The sequence below is a fragment of the Heterodontus francisci genome, chromosome 1, assembly GCF_036365525.1.
Source record: "Heterodontus francisci isolate sHetFra1 chromosome 1, sHetFra1.hap1, whole genome shotgun sequence".
Classification (NCBI taxonomy): Eukaryota; Metazoa; Chordata; class Chondrichthyes; order Heterodontiformes; family Heterodontidae; genus Heterodontus; species Heterodontus francisci.
In genome coordinates, this window is record NC_090371.1 from 40,176,393 (window position 1) to 40,194,375 (window position 17,983).

Genomic DNA, 17,983 nt, shown 5'->3' on the forward strand with positions numbered 1-17,983 from the left:
CACCGCCAAAAGACTTGCAGGTGATCGATAAATTGGCCATTGTAAATTGCTCCTTGTGTAGGTAGGTGGTAAGGAATATGGGATTACTGTAGGGTTAGTATAAATGGGTGGTTCTTGGTTGGCACATACTCGGTGGGCCGAAGGGCCTGTTTCAGTGCTGTATCTCTAAATAAATAAATAAAAATAAAATAAAGGGGGAATAATCACAAAGTTTGTAGACAATACAAAAATTGGCTGCATGGTTGATAGTGAGGAGGGTAGCTGTAGACTGCAGGAAGATATCCATGGACTGGTCAGGTGGGCAGAAAAGTGGCAAATGGAATTCAACCCAGAGAAGTGTGAGATGATGCGTTTGGGGAGGTCAAACCAGGCAAAGGAATATACAATAAATGGGAGGATACTGAGGTGTGGAGGAAGTGAGGGACCTTGGAGCCCATGACCACAGATCCCTGAAGGTAGCAGGGCAGGTTGATAAGGTAGTTAAGAAAGCAGATGGAATCCTTTCCTTTATTAGCTGAGGTATAGAATATAAGAGCAGGGAGGTTATGCTAGAACTATATAAAATATTGGTTAGGCCACACTTGAGTACTGTGTGCAGTTCTGGCCGCCACACTCTAGGAAGGATGTGATTGCACTGGAGAGGGTGCAGAGGAGATTCACCAGGATGTTACCAGGGCTGGAGCATTTCAGCTATGAAGAGAGACTGGATAGGCTAGGGTTGTTTCCTTGGAGCAAAGAAGGCTGAGGGGGGACCTGATTGAGGTATACAAAATTGAGCGGCATAGATAGGGTAGATAAGAAGAAACTTTTTTCCTTAACAGAAGTGTCAATAACCAGGGGGCATAGATTTAAGGTAAGGGGCAGGAGGTTTAGAGGGGGTTTGAGGAAATAAATTTTCACCCAGAGGGTAGTTGGAATCTGGAACACACTGTTCCAGATGGTAGAGGCAGAAACCCTCACAACATTGAATAAGTATTTAAATGAGCACTTGAAACGCCATAGCATACAAGGCGATGGGCCAGGTATAGATAGATGGCCAGTACGGACACGATGGGCCGAAGGGCCTGTTTCTGTGCTGCATAACTCTGAGTCTATGACCAAGAGAGAGTATGAGAAGAGACTGGCAGCTATCATGAATGGAATCAAAGTCTTCTGTAGGCATATAAAAAATAAAAGGGGAGTAAGAGGAGGGGGTGGGACTGATTAGGGATCAAAAAGGGGATCTCCAAATGGAGGCAGAATGCGTGGCTGAGATACTAAATGAGTACTTTGCAACTGTTTTTACCAAGGAAGATGCTGCCAAAGAAGGTGCTGCCAAAGTCATAGTGAAAGAGGGGATAGTTGAGACACTGGATGGGCTAAAATTTGATAGAGGAGGTGTTAGAAAGGCTGTCTGATATTTCAGTAGCCAGGATCTGAGGGTGCTGAAGGACGTAAGGGAGGAAATTACAGAGGTACTGGCCATAATCTTACAATCTTACTTAGATACCAGGCAGTGGGGTAGTGGTTCCAGAGGACTGGAGAATTGTAAATGTTACACCCTTGTTCAAAAAAAAAAAGGGTAAGGATAAGTCCAGCAACCACAGGCCAGTCAGTTTAACCCCGTTGGTGGGAAAGCTTTTAGAAATGATCATTTGGGACAAAATTAACAATCACTTGGACAAGTGTGAATTAGTAAATGAAAGCCAGCACAGATTTGTTAAAGGCAAATTGTGCTGAACGAACTTGATTTGAACAAAGAACAGTACATCACAGGAACAGGCCATTCGGCCCTCCAAGCCTGTGCCGATCTTGATGCTTGGCTAAACTAAAACCTTCTGCACTTCCGGAGACCTGGAAATGAAAATGGAATAGTGTAGGTCAGATGGTTTCACAGGTCGGCGCAACATCGAGGGCCGAAGGGCCTGTACTGCGCTCTAATGTTCTAATGTTCTAATATTCCCATCCTATTCATGTATTTGTCAAGATGCCTCTTAAACGTCGCTGTCGTACCTGCTTCCACCACCTCCCCCGGCAGCAAGTTCCAGGCACTCACCACCCTCTGTGTAAAGAACGTGCCTCGCAGATCCCCTCTAAACTTTGCCCCTCTCGCCTTAAACCTATATACCCTAGTAACTGACTCTTCCACCCTGGGAAAAAGCTTCTGACTATCCACTCTGTCCATGCCGCTTATAATTTTGTAAACCTCTATCATGTCGCCCCTCCACCTCCGTCGTTCCAGTGAAAACAATCCGAGTTTATCCAACCTCTCCTCATAGCTAATGCCCTCCAGACCAGGCAACTTCCTGGTAAACCTCTTCTGTACCCTCTCCAAAGCCTCCACGTCCTTCTGGTAGTGTGGCGACCAGAATTGCACGCAATATTCTAAGTGTGGCCTAACTAAAGTTCTGTACAGCTGCAGCATGACTTGCCAATTATTATACTCTATGCCCCGACTGATGAAGGCAAGCATGCCGTATGTCTTCTTGACTACCTTATCCACCTGCGTTGCCACTTTCAGTGACCTGTGGACCTGTACGCCCAGATCTCTCTGGCTGTCAATACTCCTAAGGGTTCTGCCATTTACTGTATACTTCCCACCTGCATTGGACCTTCCAAAATGCATTACCTCACATTTGTCCGGATTAAACTCCATCTGCCATTTCTCCGCCCCAGTCTCCAACCGATCGATATCCTGCTGTATACTCTGACAATCCTCATCACTATCCGCAACTCCTCCAATCTTTGTGTTGTCCGCAAACTTACTAATCAGACCAGCTACATTTTCTTCCAAATCATTTATATATACTACAAAGAGCAAAGATCCCAGCACTGATCCCTGCGGAACACCACTAGTCACATCCCTCCATTCAGAAAAGCACCCTTCCACTGCTACCCTCTGTCTTCTATGACAGAGCCAGTTCTGTATCCATCTTGCCGGCTCACCTCTGATCCCGTGTGACTTCACCTTTTGTACCAGTCAGCCATGAGGGACCTTGTCAAAGGCTTTACTGAAGTCCATATAGATAGCATCCACTGCCCTTCCTTCATCAATCATCTTCGTCACTTCCTCAAAAAACTCAATCAAATTAGTGAGACACGATCTCCCCTTCACAAAACCATGCTGCCTCTCGCTAATAAGTTCGTTTGTTTCCAAACGGGAGTAAATCCTGTCCCGAAGAATCCTCTCTAATAATGTCCCTACCACTGATGTAAGGCTCACTGGCCTATAATTTCCTGGATTATCCTTGCTACCCTTCTTAAACAAAGGAACAACATTGGCTATTCTCCAGTCCTCTGGGACCTCACCTGTAGCCAATGAGGATACAAAGATTTCTGTCAAGGCCCCAGCAATTTCTTTCCTTGCCTCCCTCAGTATTCTGGGGTAGATCCCATCAGGCCCTGGGGACCTATCTACCTTAATGCTTTGCAAGACACCCAACAACACCACCTTTTTGATAATGAGATGACTGAGACTATCTGCACTCCCTTCCCTAGGCTCATCATCCACCAAGTTCTTCTCTTTGGTGAATACTGATGCAAAGTACTCATTTAGTACCTTGCCCATTTCCTCTGTCTCCACACATAGATTCCCTTCTCTGTCCTTGAGTGGGCCAACCCTTTCCCTTGCTTCCCTCTTGCTCTTTATATACGTATAAAAAGCCTTGGGATTTTCCTTAATCCTGTTTGCCAGTGACTTTTCATAACCCCTTTTAGCCCTCCTGACTCCTTGCTTAAGTTCCTTCCTACTGTCTTTATATTCCTCAAGGGATTCGTCTGTTCCTAGCCATCCTGCCCTTATGAATGCTTCCTTTTTCTTTTTGACTAGGCTCACAATATCCCGCGTTATCCAAGGTTCCCGAAACTTGCCAAACCTGTCTTTCTTCCTCACAGGAACGTGCCGGTCCTGGATTCTAATCAGCTGATGTTTGAAAGACTCCCACGTGTCAGATGTTGATTTCCCCTCAAACAGCCGCCCCCAATCTAAATACTTCAGTTCCTGCCTAATATTGTTATAATTAGCCTTCCCCCAATTTAGCACCTTCACCTGAGGACTACTCTTATCCTTATCCACAAGTACCTTAAAACTTATGGAATTATGGTCACTGTTTCCGAAATGCTCCCTTACTGAAAGTTCGACCACCTGGCCGGGCTCATTCCCCAATACCAGGTCCAGTATGGCCCCATCCCTAGTTGGACTATCTACATAGTTTTTTGATGAGCTGACAGAGAGGGTTGGTGAGAGTAATGTGGTTGATATTGTGCATATGGACTTCCAAAAGGCATTTGATAAAGTCACATTATAGGCTTCCCAGCAAAGTTGAAGCCTGTGAATAAAAGGGACATTGGCAGCATGGATACAAAGTTGGCTGAGTGACAAGAAACAGAATAGTGATGAACGGTTGTTTTCAGACTGGAGGAAGGTATACATTGGGGTTTTCCAGGGCTTGGTACTGGGACCAGTGCTTGGACTTCGGTGTGCAGGGCGCAATTTCGAAATTTGCAGGTGACACAAAACTTGGAAGCATTGTGAATTGTGAGGAGAATAGTGTTAGACTTCAAGAGAATGTAGACAGGCTGGGTGAATTGGCAGAATGTGGCCGATGAAATTTAATGTAGTGAAGTGATACATTTTGGTTGGAAGAACGAGGAGCGACAATATAAACTGAAGGGTACAATTCTAAAGGGGGTGCAGGAACAAAGAGACCTGAAGTATAGTGCACAAATTGTTGAAGGTGGCAGGGCAGATTGAAAAAGTGATTACAAAGGATCCTGAGCTTTATAAATAGATTCATAGATTACAAAAGCAAGGAAGTTATGGTAAACCTTTATAAAACAGTGGTTCGGCCTCCACAGGAGCATTGTGTCCAATTCTGGACACCACACTTTCGGAAGGATGTAAAGGCTTTAGAGAGGGTGCAGAAAAGATTTATGAAAATGTTTCCAGGAATGAGGGATTTCAGTTAACTGGATAGATTGAAGAAGTTGGGGTTGTTCTCTCTAGAAAAGAGAAGCTAACGAAGAGATTTGATAAAGCAAAATCACGAGGGGTGGAGACAGAGTAGATAGGGAGAAACTGTTCGCTTTGACAAAGGATCGAGAACCAGAGGACACTGATATAAGGTGAAAGGCAAAGGAACCAAAAATTATATGAGGAAAAGGTTTTTTTTCCCACAGCAAGTGGTTGGGATCTGGAATGCGCTGCCTGAGAGTATTTTATTTTTTTAATTTTATTTGGAGATATAGCACTGAAACAGGCCCTTCGGCCCACCGAATCTGTGCCGACCATCAACCACCCATTTATACTAATCCTACATTAATTCCATATTCCTACCACATCCCCACCTGTCCCTATATTTTCCCTACCACCTACACTAGGGGCAATTTTATAATGACCAATTTACCTATCAACCTGCAAGTCTTTGGCATGTGGGAGGAAACCGGAGCACCCGGAGGAAACCCACGCAAACACAGGGAGAACCTGCAAACTCCACACAGGCAGTACCCAGAATTGAACCCGGGTCGCTGGAGCTGTGAGGCTGTGGTGCTAACCACTGCGCCACTGTGCAGATTCAATCATGGCTTTCAAAAGAAAATTGGATAAGCACCTGAAGGGAAAAATGTTTCAGGGCTGCAGGGAAAGAGTGGGGGAGTAGCTAAATTACATAGACCCAACAGAAATAATGGCCTCCTTCTGTGCTGTAACCATTCTATGATTCTATGATCTTCTGCATGTTTGGATAACAGACTTAAAAATCGAAGAGAGTGAAGACAATAATGCTGTGGTCAACAACATAAAGGACTTCCAAAGACTATTCAGTTATAAATATCTACCAACTGTCCAATATTGGATCCAGGTATGAATGAAAAACTTCAGCGTTGTTAATTTTTGTGTAAAGAATCCTGTGAGCAGGAATAAAAGAAAATGCCAGGAGACATGGTCATAAACACCATCATTGATGATGTAGACATTTTGTTCACAGTCTTAAAGGTTTCAGGGTCTCTTGAGTTCAGCCCAGAAATAAAATGTACCAATTGTAATTCTAGATTTATGCCGCTAGAATGTTATTTTAAAAAATTACTTTACCATAAGGCCCTATAATCATCGTATGCTTTGAGAATTGGTTCAGAAGCTAGATCCCTATTTTTCTTATTTCGATTTGAAAACTTATTTAGATGTTAATTTAGAACATCTCTGGTGATTAAGAACATCACTGGCCTTTTGATGCAAACTGCAATTTTTATATTGTTTAGGTTGGCTGCTGAAAAATAAAAAGAATAGTGAGAGGTTGCTGCAAACAGATCTTGTTAGTCACTGCTTCTACTTGTATGATCCATTTGATTACAGAACAGGTTGTGTTCTTGTGTTATGTCATTCTACTATAAATCTGCATACCTGTAAATGAAAAAGATGTTTTTATTTTTATATATGCTGTTGTTAAAAAAAAAGTTTTATTTGAAGTTTACAGATTTTGTCAATAACTGCAATTTGCATTTGTACTGCACTCTTAACATGAAAAAGCATGCATAGAGTTGTTAGGAAGAACCAGATGCCAATTAATGAAAAATTAGGAGGGGTGATCAAAGGATTGGTCAGAGAGTTGGGCTTTGAAGAGACTCTTGAAGTGGAGAGAAGGAGGGAATTCCAGAATGTGGGGCCTATGTGGCTGAAGTCACAGTTACCAATGGTGGGGGTGAAGGGTTGACAGGATGTATAAGAAGTTATAGCCAGAGGAATGGAGAGTTCAAAACAGGATGGGAGCTGTACCACTGGAGATTGTTCCAGGAAAAAAATTAAACATGAAGATGAGAATTTTAACTTTGAAGAATTGGAGGACCAGGATCCAGTTCTTATACTGCTTTGTCCAGGAAGTCTTAGCTACATTCTAGAGAGCTAAAGAGTAATTAAGGATCAAATATCAAAGGACCAAATCTGCCCTTCTCTGTGGGAATCCTATTTGATATGATGCACATGTTGTAGGAAGTCAAACAAATAGAGACTGAAGACCAAGGAATGTCAGACTTCTCAGCCCGTACCAGAAAGAGAGCCAGTCCATCTCTCAGGATGTCTCATCCTAGGCCATTTCAGACAGTTCTAACCATGGCTATAAACTTTTGCACAAAAGGCTCATTCCAGAAAGCTGCAGGAAACTTTTGCCAAATCAACGAATTCACTGTACACTTACGTAAGGCCAAATTCCATCTTCCTGTGTAGATCAGTTTATGCACCTTGGCAGTGTCCCAGAATAGATTTTTTACAGTACCACCTGATTCTCCAGAGATTTTGGGCTATCAATTGTACCATGTGACCTTGTGTGCCCCAAATGTAAATTGTCTAAATGTGCAGGACATTTGCAAACATTGCTCAGCTTCCTGAACAAGGATTCACAAAGTGCTTGTAGATGTAATAATGCCTTTATTTCATCAGTTAAGTATCTTGCTTCTACTCATAGCATGGGCATAGGGCAGGATGGCTGCTGGGTGACTAGGGATACCTGCTACTCCCATGGTTCACGATGGCACTTTGTCAGCTCCACGGCGTTGCTCAGGCACTACAGTGAAGCACAGAGTAGACCAAAAGTTAGAACTGAACAAGCCATTGGGATGCTTCAAGGAAAGTTTTGATGTTTGCAATATGTGCCCAGAACCATTTCACAAATTTGTGCTAGCATGTTATGAGCTTCATAACGTTGCTATCCAGTAAAGGACTGATAATAGATGTCCCAGAGGATGATCATGACATTGTTGATGCTGAAAACCAGGCCCATGAAAATCATGAGATAGGTCCATTGGTTAGTGCTGCTGGACAGCTGAGATCGAAGACTTTTGCAATGCCATTGCAGACACATAGACAAATATTTTTGATGTTTTATCATCAGGCACCATGTCCATACCATGAGGGTTGTTGCCACTTTCTTAAATTCCCTGTTGATATCAAGACCAAAACTTCCTCCAGTTGAGTATGTGCATGACCGAGGCTGAGTCCTTTTCAGTTCATGGCAGCACCTTCATGCCCCGGACCTAGGTTCCATCAGCTTCACTGCCTGTAATTTCAAATTGTGTCAGGCATTATGGAACCTTGGCATCTTGCTTGACTCTGCACTTAGCTTCAATCCCCATATTTTCTGTTACCAAAATCACTTTTTTCCACCTCGACCTTCCCCCGAAACCTGAGCCCATGCTTGATTTCTCAAGCATCCGTTTAGTTGATCTGCCTGCCTTGACCTTCCATGTCAGACTGGCACAATCAAACCTTAACAATTAAAAGGTCCCACACTCTTATCACCATGCCCTTTGTAAGCTTCACTGACTTCCTACACCCTTGTGTGTCAATTTTTAAAATTCTAGTGATTTACTCCTCTCTCTTTTTAAAGTTTATTAGGACCTTGTCCACCCTACCTTTGGGATCTCCTCCTACTTTACCATTGAGACTGCTCAGTCAGCCACATTGCTCCTGCCTGCTAGAACTCTGTACCCAGTTCCCTGCATCTCATCGCCTCCCTCCCTGGTTTCCCACTTTAACCTTTCTATATCCCTCCCCTTTCCCCATGCTTGACGTCCACCATTCGTCATTTTTCTCCTTATTGTAAAACATTCTATGTATGCGAAGAATGCTATCTAAATTCAAGTTATTGGATTTTTGGTTCCAGTTTTCAGTTTTTTTTTCCATTTTAACTGTGGAAATTATATTGAAACAGGCTTCTAGTGATATAATTCGAAGTAACAAATTTAAAATTTTTTCTAGACGTTCACTAAAGCTGGTATTAGCGACACGCGCTTAAAACGTGCCATTGACTTAAAAAATGCGATTGATGCAGCACTGAAAAAACATGAAGAGATGAACATCAGTTATGAAAAGAGACAGAGAAAAGTGGTGAGTACTGTAATGGTTTATGCCAGTGATTCTGGGTATTTGCATGAGGAAGCAAAATGGCTGCTTAGAAAGCATGCAAGAAAATTCTGCTAATTTGTCTCATTAATTTTTATGTAATTGATATAGAATTATACTGCTACTCACCACTGCATCAAAGTCACTTATGAGTTGATCAGGTTTTCACCCTAAAGAAAAGTTACATCAAAAATGTAATCTTTTTGTATTCATTCACTATGTGAGTGTTGCTAGCAAGGGTGGCATTTATTGCCCGTCCTTAGTTTCCCTGAGAATGCTGGCAAACAGTTACAGGCCTCTATATAAAACTGGATTATTTAATTTGATGTGGCATTATCTTCACGTAGCAAATAAACATCACTCAAAATGTCACAAATCAATTTGAGAATGAAAACTCGTTGTAATAGTTCAAGCTAACATATGAACATACGAATTAGGAGCAGGAGTAAGCCATTCGGCCCCTCGAGCTTTCTCTGCCATTCAATAAGATGATGGTTGATATGATTGTAACTTCGACTGCACATTCCCACCTACCCCTGATAACCTTTCACCTCCTTGCTTATCAAGAATCTATCGACCTCTGCCTTAAAAGTGTTCAAAGACTCTGCTTCCACTGTCTATTGAGGAAGAGAGTTCCAAAGACTCACGACCCTCTGAGAGAAAATTGTTTTCCTCATCTGTGTCTTAAATGGGCGACTCCTTGTTTTTAAATAGTGACCCCGAGTTCTAAATTCTCCCACAAGGGGAAACATCCTTTCCACATCTACTCTGTCAAGACCCCTAAGGATCATATAAGAGGGAGGCAGTGGCATAGTGGTAATGTCACTGGACTAGTAATCTGGGGACGTGGGTTCAAATCCCACCACGGCAGATTAATAAATCTGGAATTAAAAAGCTAGTCTAATGGTGACCATGAAATCATTGTCAATTGTTGTTTAAAAAAAAAATCCATCTGGTTCAGTAATCCCCTTTAGGGAAGGAAATCTGCTGTCCTTACCTGGTCTGGCCTACATGTGACTCCAGACCCACAGCAATGTGGTTGACTCTTGAATGCCCTCTGAAATGGCCTAGCAAGCCACTTGGTTCAAGGGTAATTAGGGATGGGCAGTAAGTGCTGGCCGAGCCAGCGATGCCCACATCCCACGGACGAATTTAAAAAAAAAATGTTTCAATCAAGTCACCTCTTACTCTTCTAAACAAGCCTAGCCTGTCCAGCCTTTCCTCATAAGACAATCTGTCCATTCCAGGTATTAGTCTAGTAAACCTTCTCTGAACTGCTTTCAACGCATTTGCATCCTTCCTAAAATAAGGAGACCAATACTGTTACACAGTACTCCAGATGTGGTCTCACCAATGCCCAGTATGACTGAAGCATAATCACCCTACTTTTTTATTATAAAATAAAACAGGAAGGGTGGTTCAACCGTGGCTTACAAAAGAAATTAGGGATAGTATTGGATCCAAGGAGGAGAAATATAAAATGGCCAGAACAAGCAGCAGATCTGAGGATTGGGAGCAGTTTAGAATTCAGTAAAGGAGGACAAAGAGATTTTAAGAAGGGGAAAATAGATTGAGTAAGCTTGCAGAGAACCTAAAAACTGACTGTAAAAGCTTCTATAGATATGTGAAGAGAAAAAGATAGTGAAGACAAATGTGGGTCCCTTACAGTCAGAAACGGGGGAGTTTATAATGGGAACAAAGAAATGGCAGACCAATTAAATAAATATTTTGGTTCTGTCTTCACAAATTACCTCCCAGAAATGTTGGGGAACATGGGGAGTAGTGAGAAGGAGGAACTGTACGAAATCAGTATTAGTAGGGAAATGGTGTTAGGGAAATTGATGGGATTGAAAGCCGATAAATCCCCAGTGCCTGATAATCTACATCCCAGAGTACTAAAGGAAGTGGCCCTAGAAATAGTAGATGTATTGCTGGTCATTTTTCAAAATTCTATAGACTCTGGAACAATTCCAATGGATTGGAGGGTAGCTAATGTAACCCCACTATTTTAAAAAGAGATAGAGAGAAGACAGGGAATTATAGACTGGTTAGCCTGACATCAGTCGTGGGGAAATGCTAGAGTCAATTATAAAAGATGTAATAGAAGAGCACTTGGAAAACTGACAGGATCGGACAAAGTCAGCATGGATTTACGAAAGGGAAATCGTGCTTGACATATCTACTGGAATTTTTTGAGGATGTAACTAGTAGAATAGGTAAAGGAAAACCAGTGGATGTGGTGTATTTGGACTTTCAGAAGGCTTTAGCTAAGGTCCCACATAGGAGATTAGCGTGCAAAATTAAAGCACGTGGGTTGGGGGTAAGGTACTGACATGGATAGAGAACTGACTGGCAGACAGGAAACAAAGAGTAGGAATAAATGGGTCTTTATCCAAGTGGCAGGCAGTGACTAGTGGGGTACCGCAGGGATCAGTGCTAGGACCCCAGCTATTCACAATATGTATTAATGATATAGATGAGGGAATTAAATGTAATATATCATAGTTTGCAGACGACACAAAGCTGGGGGTGGGAGGGTGAGCTGTGAGGAGGATGCAGAGAAGCTCCAGTGTGATTTGGACTCGTTGAGTCAGCGGGAAAATGCATGGCAGATGCAGTATAATGTGGATAAATGTGAGGTTATCCACTTTGCGGGCAAAAACAGAAAGGCAGATTATTATCTGAACACCGATAGATTAGGAAAGGGGGAGGTGCAGTGAGAATTGGGTGTCCTTGTGCACCAGTTGCTGAAAGTAAGCATGCTGGTGCAACAGGCAGTTGAGAAGGCAAATGGTATGTTGGCCTTCAGAGTGAGAGGATTCGAGTACAGGAGCAAGGATGTCTTGCAATTATACAAGGTCTTGGTGCGACCACATCTGGAGTATTGTTTGCAGTTTTGGTCTCCTTATCTGAGGAAGGATGCTCTTGCTATGGAGGGGTGCAGTGAAGGTTCGCCAGACTGATTCCTGGGATGGCAGGACTGATGTATGAAGAGAGATTGGGTTGGTTAGGCTTGTATTCGCTAGAGTTTAGAAGAATGAGAGGGGATCTCATAGAAACCTACAAAATTCTAACAGGACTGGTGAGACTAGATGCAGGAAGGATGTTCCTGATGGCGGGAGAGTTCAGGACCAGGGATCACAGTCTAAGGATAAGGGGAAGCCATTTAGAACTGAGATGAGGAGAGATTTCTTCACCCAGAGACTGGTGAAACTGTGGAATTCTCTACCACGGAAAGCAGTTGAGGCCAAATCATTAGATATATTGAAGAAAGAGTTAGATATAGTTCTTAGGGCTAATGGGATCAAGGGATACAGGGAGAAAGCGGGAACAGATTACTGAGTTTGGATGATCAGTCATGATCGTATTGAATGGCGGAGCAGGCTCGTAGGCCAAATGGCCTACTCCTATTTTTTTCTATGTATTCAATTCTCCTTGCAATAAAGGCTAACATTCTATTAGCTTTTCTAATTACTTGCTGAACCTGCTTATTAACCTTGTGCACTTGGACACCCAGATCCCTCTGCATTTCAGAGCTCTGCAATCTCTCACCATTCAAATAACATGCTGCTTTTTCATTCTCCCTGCCAAAATGGACAATTTCACATTTTCCCCCATTATACTCCATTTGCCAGATCTTTGCCCACTCACTTAACCTATCTTTACTCCTTTGTAGCCTCCTTATGTCCTCTTCACAACTTATTTTCCTACCTACGTTAGTGTCATCTGCAAGTTTAGCAACCATACCTTTGGTCCCTTCAGCCAAGTCATTTATATAAATTGTAAAAATTTGCAGCCCAGAACTGATCCCTATGGCACACCACTCATGTGAACGAGAAAATGTTCCATTTATGCCTACTCTCTGTCTTCGCTGTTAGCTAGCCAATCTTCGATCCATGCCAATGCGTTACCCCCTATACAATAACCTTTGATGTAGCACCTTATCAAATGCCTTCTGGAAATCGAAGTACAATACATCTACCAGTTTCCCTTTATCCACGGCACATGTTACTGCAAAGAACTCCAATAAATTGGTTAAACATGATTTCCCTTTAACAAAACCATGTTGACTCTGCCTGATTACCTTGAATTTTTTTTAAGTGTCTTTAAGAATAGCTTCTAACATTTTCCCGAAGACACAAATGAAGCTAACTGGCCTGTAGTTTCATGCTTTCTGTCTCCCTCCCTTTTTGAGTAAAGGAGTTACATTGGCTATTTTCCAGTCTAACGGAACCTTTCCCGAATCTAGGGAATTTTGGAAAATTAAAACCAATGCATCAACTATCTCACTAGCCACTTCTTTTAGGACCCTAGGATGAAGTCCATCGGGTCCCGGGGACTTGTCAGCCCACAACTCCAACAATTTGCTCAGTACCACTTCCTAGGTGATTGTAATTTTCTTGAGTTCCTCCCTCCCTTCCATTTCCTGATTTACAGCTATTTTCAGGATCCTCAATAGTGAAGACCGATGCAAAATACCTGTTCAATTCATCTGCTGTCTCCTTATTTTCCCTTATTAATTCCCCAGATTCACACTCTAAAGGACCAACGCACACTTTGTTAACTTCTCTTTTTTAAAAGATCTATAGAAACTCCTACTATCTGTTTTTATATTTCTAGCTAGCTTTCTCTTGTACTCTATTTTTCCACTCCTTGTCAATCTTTTAGTCATTCTTTGCTGTTCTTTATTTTCTGTCCAATCTTCTGACCAGCCACCCATCTTTGTGCAATTATATGTTTTTTCTTTAAGTTTGATACTATCTTTAACTGTTTTAGTTAACCACAGATAGTGGTTTTTCCTCTTAGAATGTTTCTTTTTCATTGGAATGTATCTGTTCTGTGTATTCTGACATATCCCCTTAAATGTGTGCCACTGCATCCCAGTGACCTATCCCTTAACCTAATTTGCCAGTTCACTTTAGCTAGCTCTGCTTTCATGTCCTCATAATTTCCCTTATTTAAGTTTTAAATACAAGTTTTGGATCCATTCTTCTCTGCTTCAAACTTAATATAAAATTCAATCATGTTGTGATTGGTGCTACCGAGGGGCACCTTCACTATGAGGCCATCAATTAATTCTGTGTCATTGCACACTATCAGGTCTAGTGTAGCCTGCTCTCTGGTTGGCTGCTGAAAGAAACTATCCCGAAAACATTCTATGAACTCCTCATCTAGGCTACCTTTGCCATCTGATTTTTCCAGTCTATATGTAGGTTAAAATTCCCTATGATTATTGCTGAACTTTTCTGACAAGATCCCATGATTTCTTCGTTTATGCTCTGTCCTACCTTGTGGTTACTGTTCAGGGGGCCTGTACACCACTCCCACGAGTGACTTCTTGCCTTTATCCTTTCTCATCTCTACTCAAAACACTTCTACATCCTGGTTTCCTGAACCTAGGTCGTCCCTCTCTATTGTGCTAATACCATCATTAAGTAACAGAGCCACCCCTCCATCTTTTCCTAGCTTCTTGTCCTTCCTAAATGTCATCCTTCAATATTCAGGTCCCAATCTATGTCATCTTGCAGCCATGTCTCTCTGATAGCTATCAGATTGTACTTATTTATTTCTATTTGTGCTGTCAGTTCATCTGTTTTGTTTTGAATGCTACATACATTCAGATACAGAGCCTTTAGTTTTGTCCTTTTTATTATTTTTGTAATGTCTAGCCTATCTGCAGCTTTAGTGGGGGCTTTTCACTTCAGCTTTTGCAGTTCGAGTTGAAATGAGACTGTACAGCCCAGCAGAGGGAGTTTGTGCTATGTGCTGGTATGCTGGGAAGAATACAAGAGCACATGGCTGGAAGAGGCATAACAAATGTTGACTGCAACATTTCACTGCTGATTTAGTGTTAAATTTAAATTTGTGTTATGATTATTTTCTGCTGAACTGAGTTCTTTTCCCCCTCAGAATATGGCAAGGCAGCATTTATTGCCCATCCTCCGCAAACTAGAATTTTGTTCTTCTGAACTGAGTTTCAACTGCATTAGTTGTGTTAGAAAAATAACAACAAAACAAGGAACAGTACAGCACAGGAACAGGCCATTCGGCCCTCCAAGCCTGCGCCAATCTTGATGCCTGCCTAAACTAAAACCTTCTGCACTTCCGGGGTCCGTATCTCTCTCTTCCCATCCTATTCATGTATTTGTCAAGATGCCTCTTAAACGTCTCTATGGTACCTGCTTCCACCACCTCCCCTGGCAACAAGTTCCAGGCACTCACCACCCTCTGTGTAAAGAACTTGCCTCGCATATCCCCTCTAAACTTTGCCTCTCTCACCTTAAACCTATGTACCCTAGTAACTGACTCTTCCACCCTGGGAAAAAGCTTCCGACTATCCACTCTGTCCAAAACGCTTATAACTTTGTAAACCTCTATCATGTCACCCCTCCACCTCCGTCGTTCCAGTGAAAACAATCCGAGTTTATCCAACCTCTCCTCCTAGCTAATGCCCTCCAGACCAGGCAACATCCTGGTAAACCTCTTTTGTACCCTCTCCAAAGCCTCCACGTCCTTCTGGTAGTGTGGTGACCAGAATTGCACGCAATATTCTAAGTGCGGCCTAACTAAAGTTCTGTAGAGCTGCAGCATGACTTGCCAATTTTTATACTCTATGCCCCAACCGATGAAGGCAAGCATGCCGTATGCCTTCTTGACTACCTTATCCACCTGCGTTGCCACTTTCAGTGACCTGTGGACCTGTACGCCCAGATCTCTCTGGCTGTCAATACTCCTAAGGGTTCTGCCATTTACTGTATACTTCCCACCTGCATTAGACCTTCCAAAATGCATTACCTCACATTTGTCCGGATTAAACTCAATCTGCCATTGCTCCGCACGAGTCTCTAACCGATCTATATCCTGCTGTGTACTCTGACAATCCTCATCACTGTCCGCAACTCCACCAACCTTTGTGTCGTCCGCAAACTTACTAATCAGACCAGCTACATTTTCCTCCAAATCATTTATATATTCTACAAACAGCAAAGGCCCCAGCACTGATCCCTGCGGAACACCACTAGTCACATCCCTCCATTCAGAAAAGCACCCTTCCACTGGTACCTTCTGTCTTCTATGACCGAGCCAGTTCTGTATCCATCTTGCCAGTTCCCCTCTGATCCCATGTGACTTCACCTTTTGTATCAGTCTGCCATGAGGGACCTTGTCAAAGGCTTTACTGAAGTCCATATAGATAACATCCACTTCCCTTCCTTCATCAATCATCTTTGTCACTTCCTCAAAAAACTCAATCAAATTAGTGAGACACGACCTCCCCTTCACGAAACCATGCTGCGTCTCGCTAATAAGTCCATTTGTTTCCAAATGGGAGTAAATCCTGTCCCAAAGAATCCTCTCTAATTAGTTAACCATTTAAATGATGCACTGCATTGTTACTAGTGACAAACCGCTCTTTCGGCATGTGAGTTTACCAGAAGTCTCACAAGCGTATAAGAAAATTTGGAATGATTAAATGATTACTCAATCATGAACTTCCCTTGCCTGTTGATAACCTACTTTAACTACATAGGTTCCTTTCTCTAGCTCTCCTGGAAAAATTTTAAGCAGTGCTATTAATATCATCATACTGTGAGATTCTGATCTTGACTGCCAAATTATCATTGCTGAGCAGTGACTACGTGGGAAAATGTGAAGACTTGTTATCCTTTCCACCTCCCGCTTCTATTAGCCAGCAGAAGAGAGCTTAGGAGTTGCCCCCTCTGCCAGAAAGCACTCCGAGTTGCCTGGAGAACCTGCTGGAATATGAAAGAAATAGATTGGTGTGGTCTCTAATCACACATTGTTGTCAATTTCACTCTGAGCTGAATTCTGTCATCCCAAAATGTTAAGAATTTTTCAGAGGCCGCACTTTGGTCTTGATTTTTAGTTTCTGCTGGAGTGAAGGTGGGCGGGCGCTACTAATAGCACTGCAGGCCTGCATGCCATTTTCCCCAGCTCCATCCTTCCTCTGGGTCATTTTCACGGAGGCGGAATTGCAGGGCTGGGTGGCAGGGCTACCTGCCCACAAATGGTGAATAGCCAATCCAAGTAGTTAAGGGCCTATTAAGGCCTTTTAACGGAGGTTGACTTGGATTGTCCATTCGGCATCTAGGTCTCCGCAGACAGTGGGGTCCAGTTTAACTGCCTGGAGGCAGCATCCTGGCAGCAAACCAGGAGGTCAGTGCTCAAGGCAGACCTAAAGGCCCTCCCTGACTGTCTGGGTGCAGCATCAGCCGCAAGCCGTCCTTTAGAGGGGAAGCCCCCCATCCCCACCAGACCCCACTGTGGTGACCTGACTGAAAAAGCCATTTTTATTCTGTTTAAAGTTTTAAAAGTTGGAGAGAGGAAGCTTCCATTTTGAAGCACCCGCTCCCTTACCTTCCATTGCAGGCTGCTGCTCTTTTCAAGCTGGAAGACCTCTGATTGTCCCGCCAGCTTCGAGAGCTTGCCCACTGTCCTTAATTAGTCAGTGAGCCCACCCTTTGACTGTTAACTGGTCGCCCTGGGGAAAATCACAAAGAGTGACTGCTTCCCCACACGGTGCAGGTTTCTGACCCTAGCCTCCCATTCTGTTTGGTGTCGTCTTCTCCCTGCTCCTGGCCTTCACCTTCCCTGCAGATATGGTAGGAGTCTACTTGCACACTAGGTCAGACAGCAAGCTCTACAGTCTACCAAGGCTGAAAGCGAAGACGAAAATACATCACGTTCTGATCAGAGAACTCTACGTTGATCATGCTGTGCTAGTCACTCACACGGAAACTCAGCTACAAAGACGCATGGACTGTCTCTCTGGTGCCTGTAACCTGTTCTCCTTGACTATCTTTTGGGCCTCCTTATCTCGAGAGACAATGGATACGCGCCTGGAGGTGGTCAGTGGTTTGTGAAGCAGCGCCTGGAGTGGCTATAAAGGCCAATTCTGGAGTGACAGGCTCTTCCACAGGTGCTGCAGAGAAATTTGTTTGTTGGGGCTGTTGCACAGTAGGCTCTCCCCTTGCGCCTCTGTCTTTTTTCCTGCCAACTACTAAGTCTCTTCGACTCGCCACAATTTAGCCCTGTCTTTATGGCTGCCCGCCAGCTCTGGCGAATGCTGGCAACTGACTCCCACGACTTGTGATC

General features: G+C 43.1%; 1 protein-coding gene across 6 annotated transcripts in view; it reads left to right on the forward strand.

The window, feature by feature from the left end:
• uvssa (UV-stimulated scaffold protein A) overlaps nucleotides 1-17,983 on the forward strand; it is a 141,984-nt gene that overhangs the window by 22,513 nt on the left and 101,488 nt on the right. For all 6 annotated transcript variants that reach the window (XM_068029571.1, XM_068029581.1, XM_068029591.1 and 3 more), the window contains 2 exons: nucleotides 5,728-5,837; nucleotides 8,726-8,854. In XM_068029571.1, coding sequence (XP_067885672.1) covers nucleotides 5,728-5,837; nucleotides 8,726-8,854 — 239 coding nt within the window. The remainder of the gene's footprint in view (nucleotides 1-5,727; nucleotides 5,838-8,725; nucleotides 8,855-17,983) is intronic.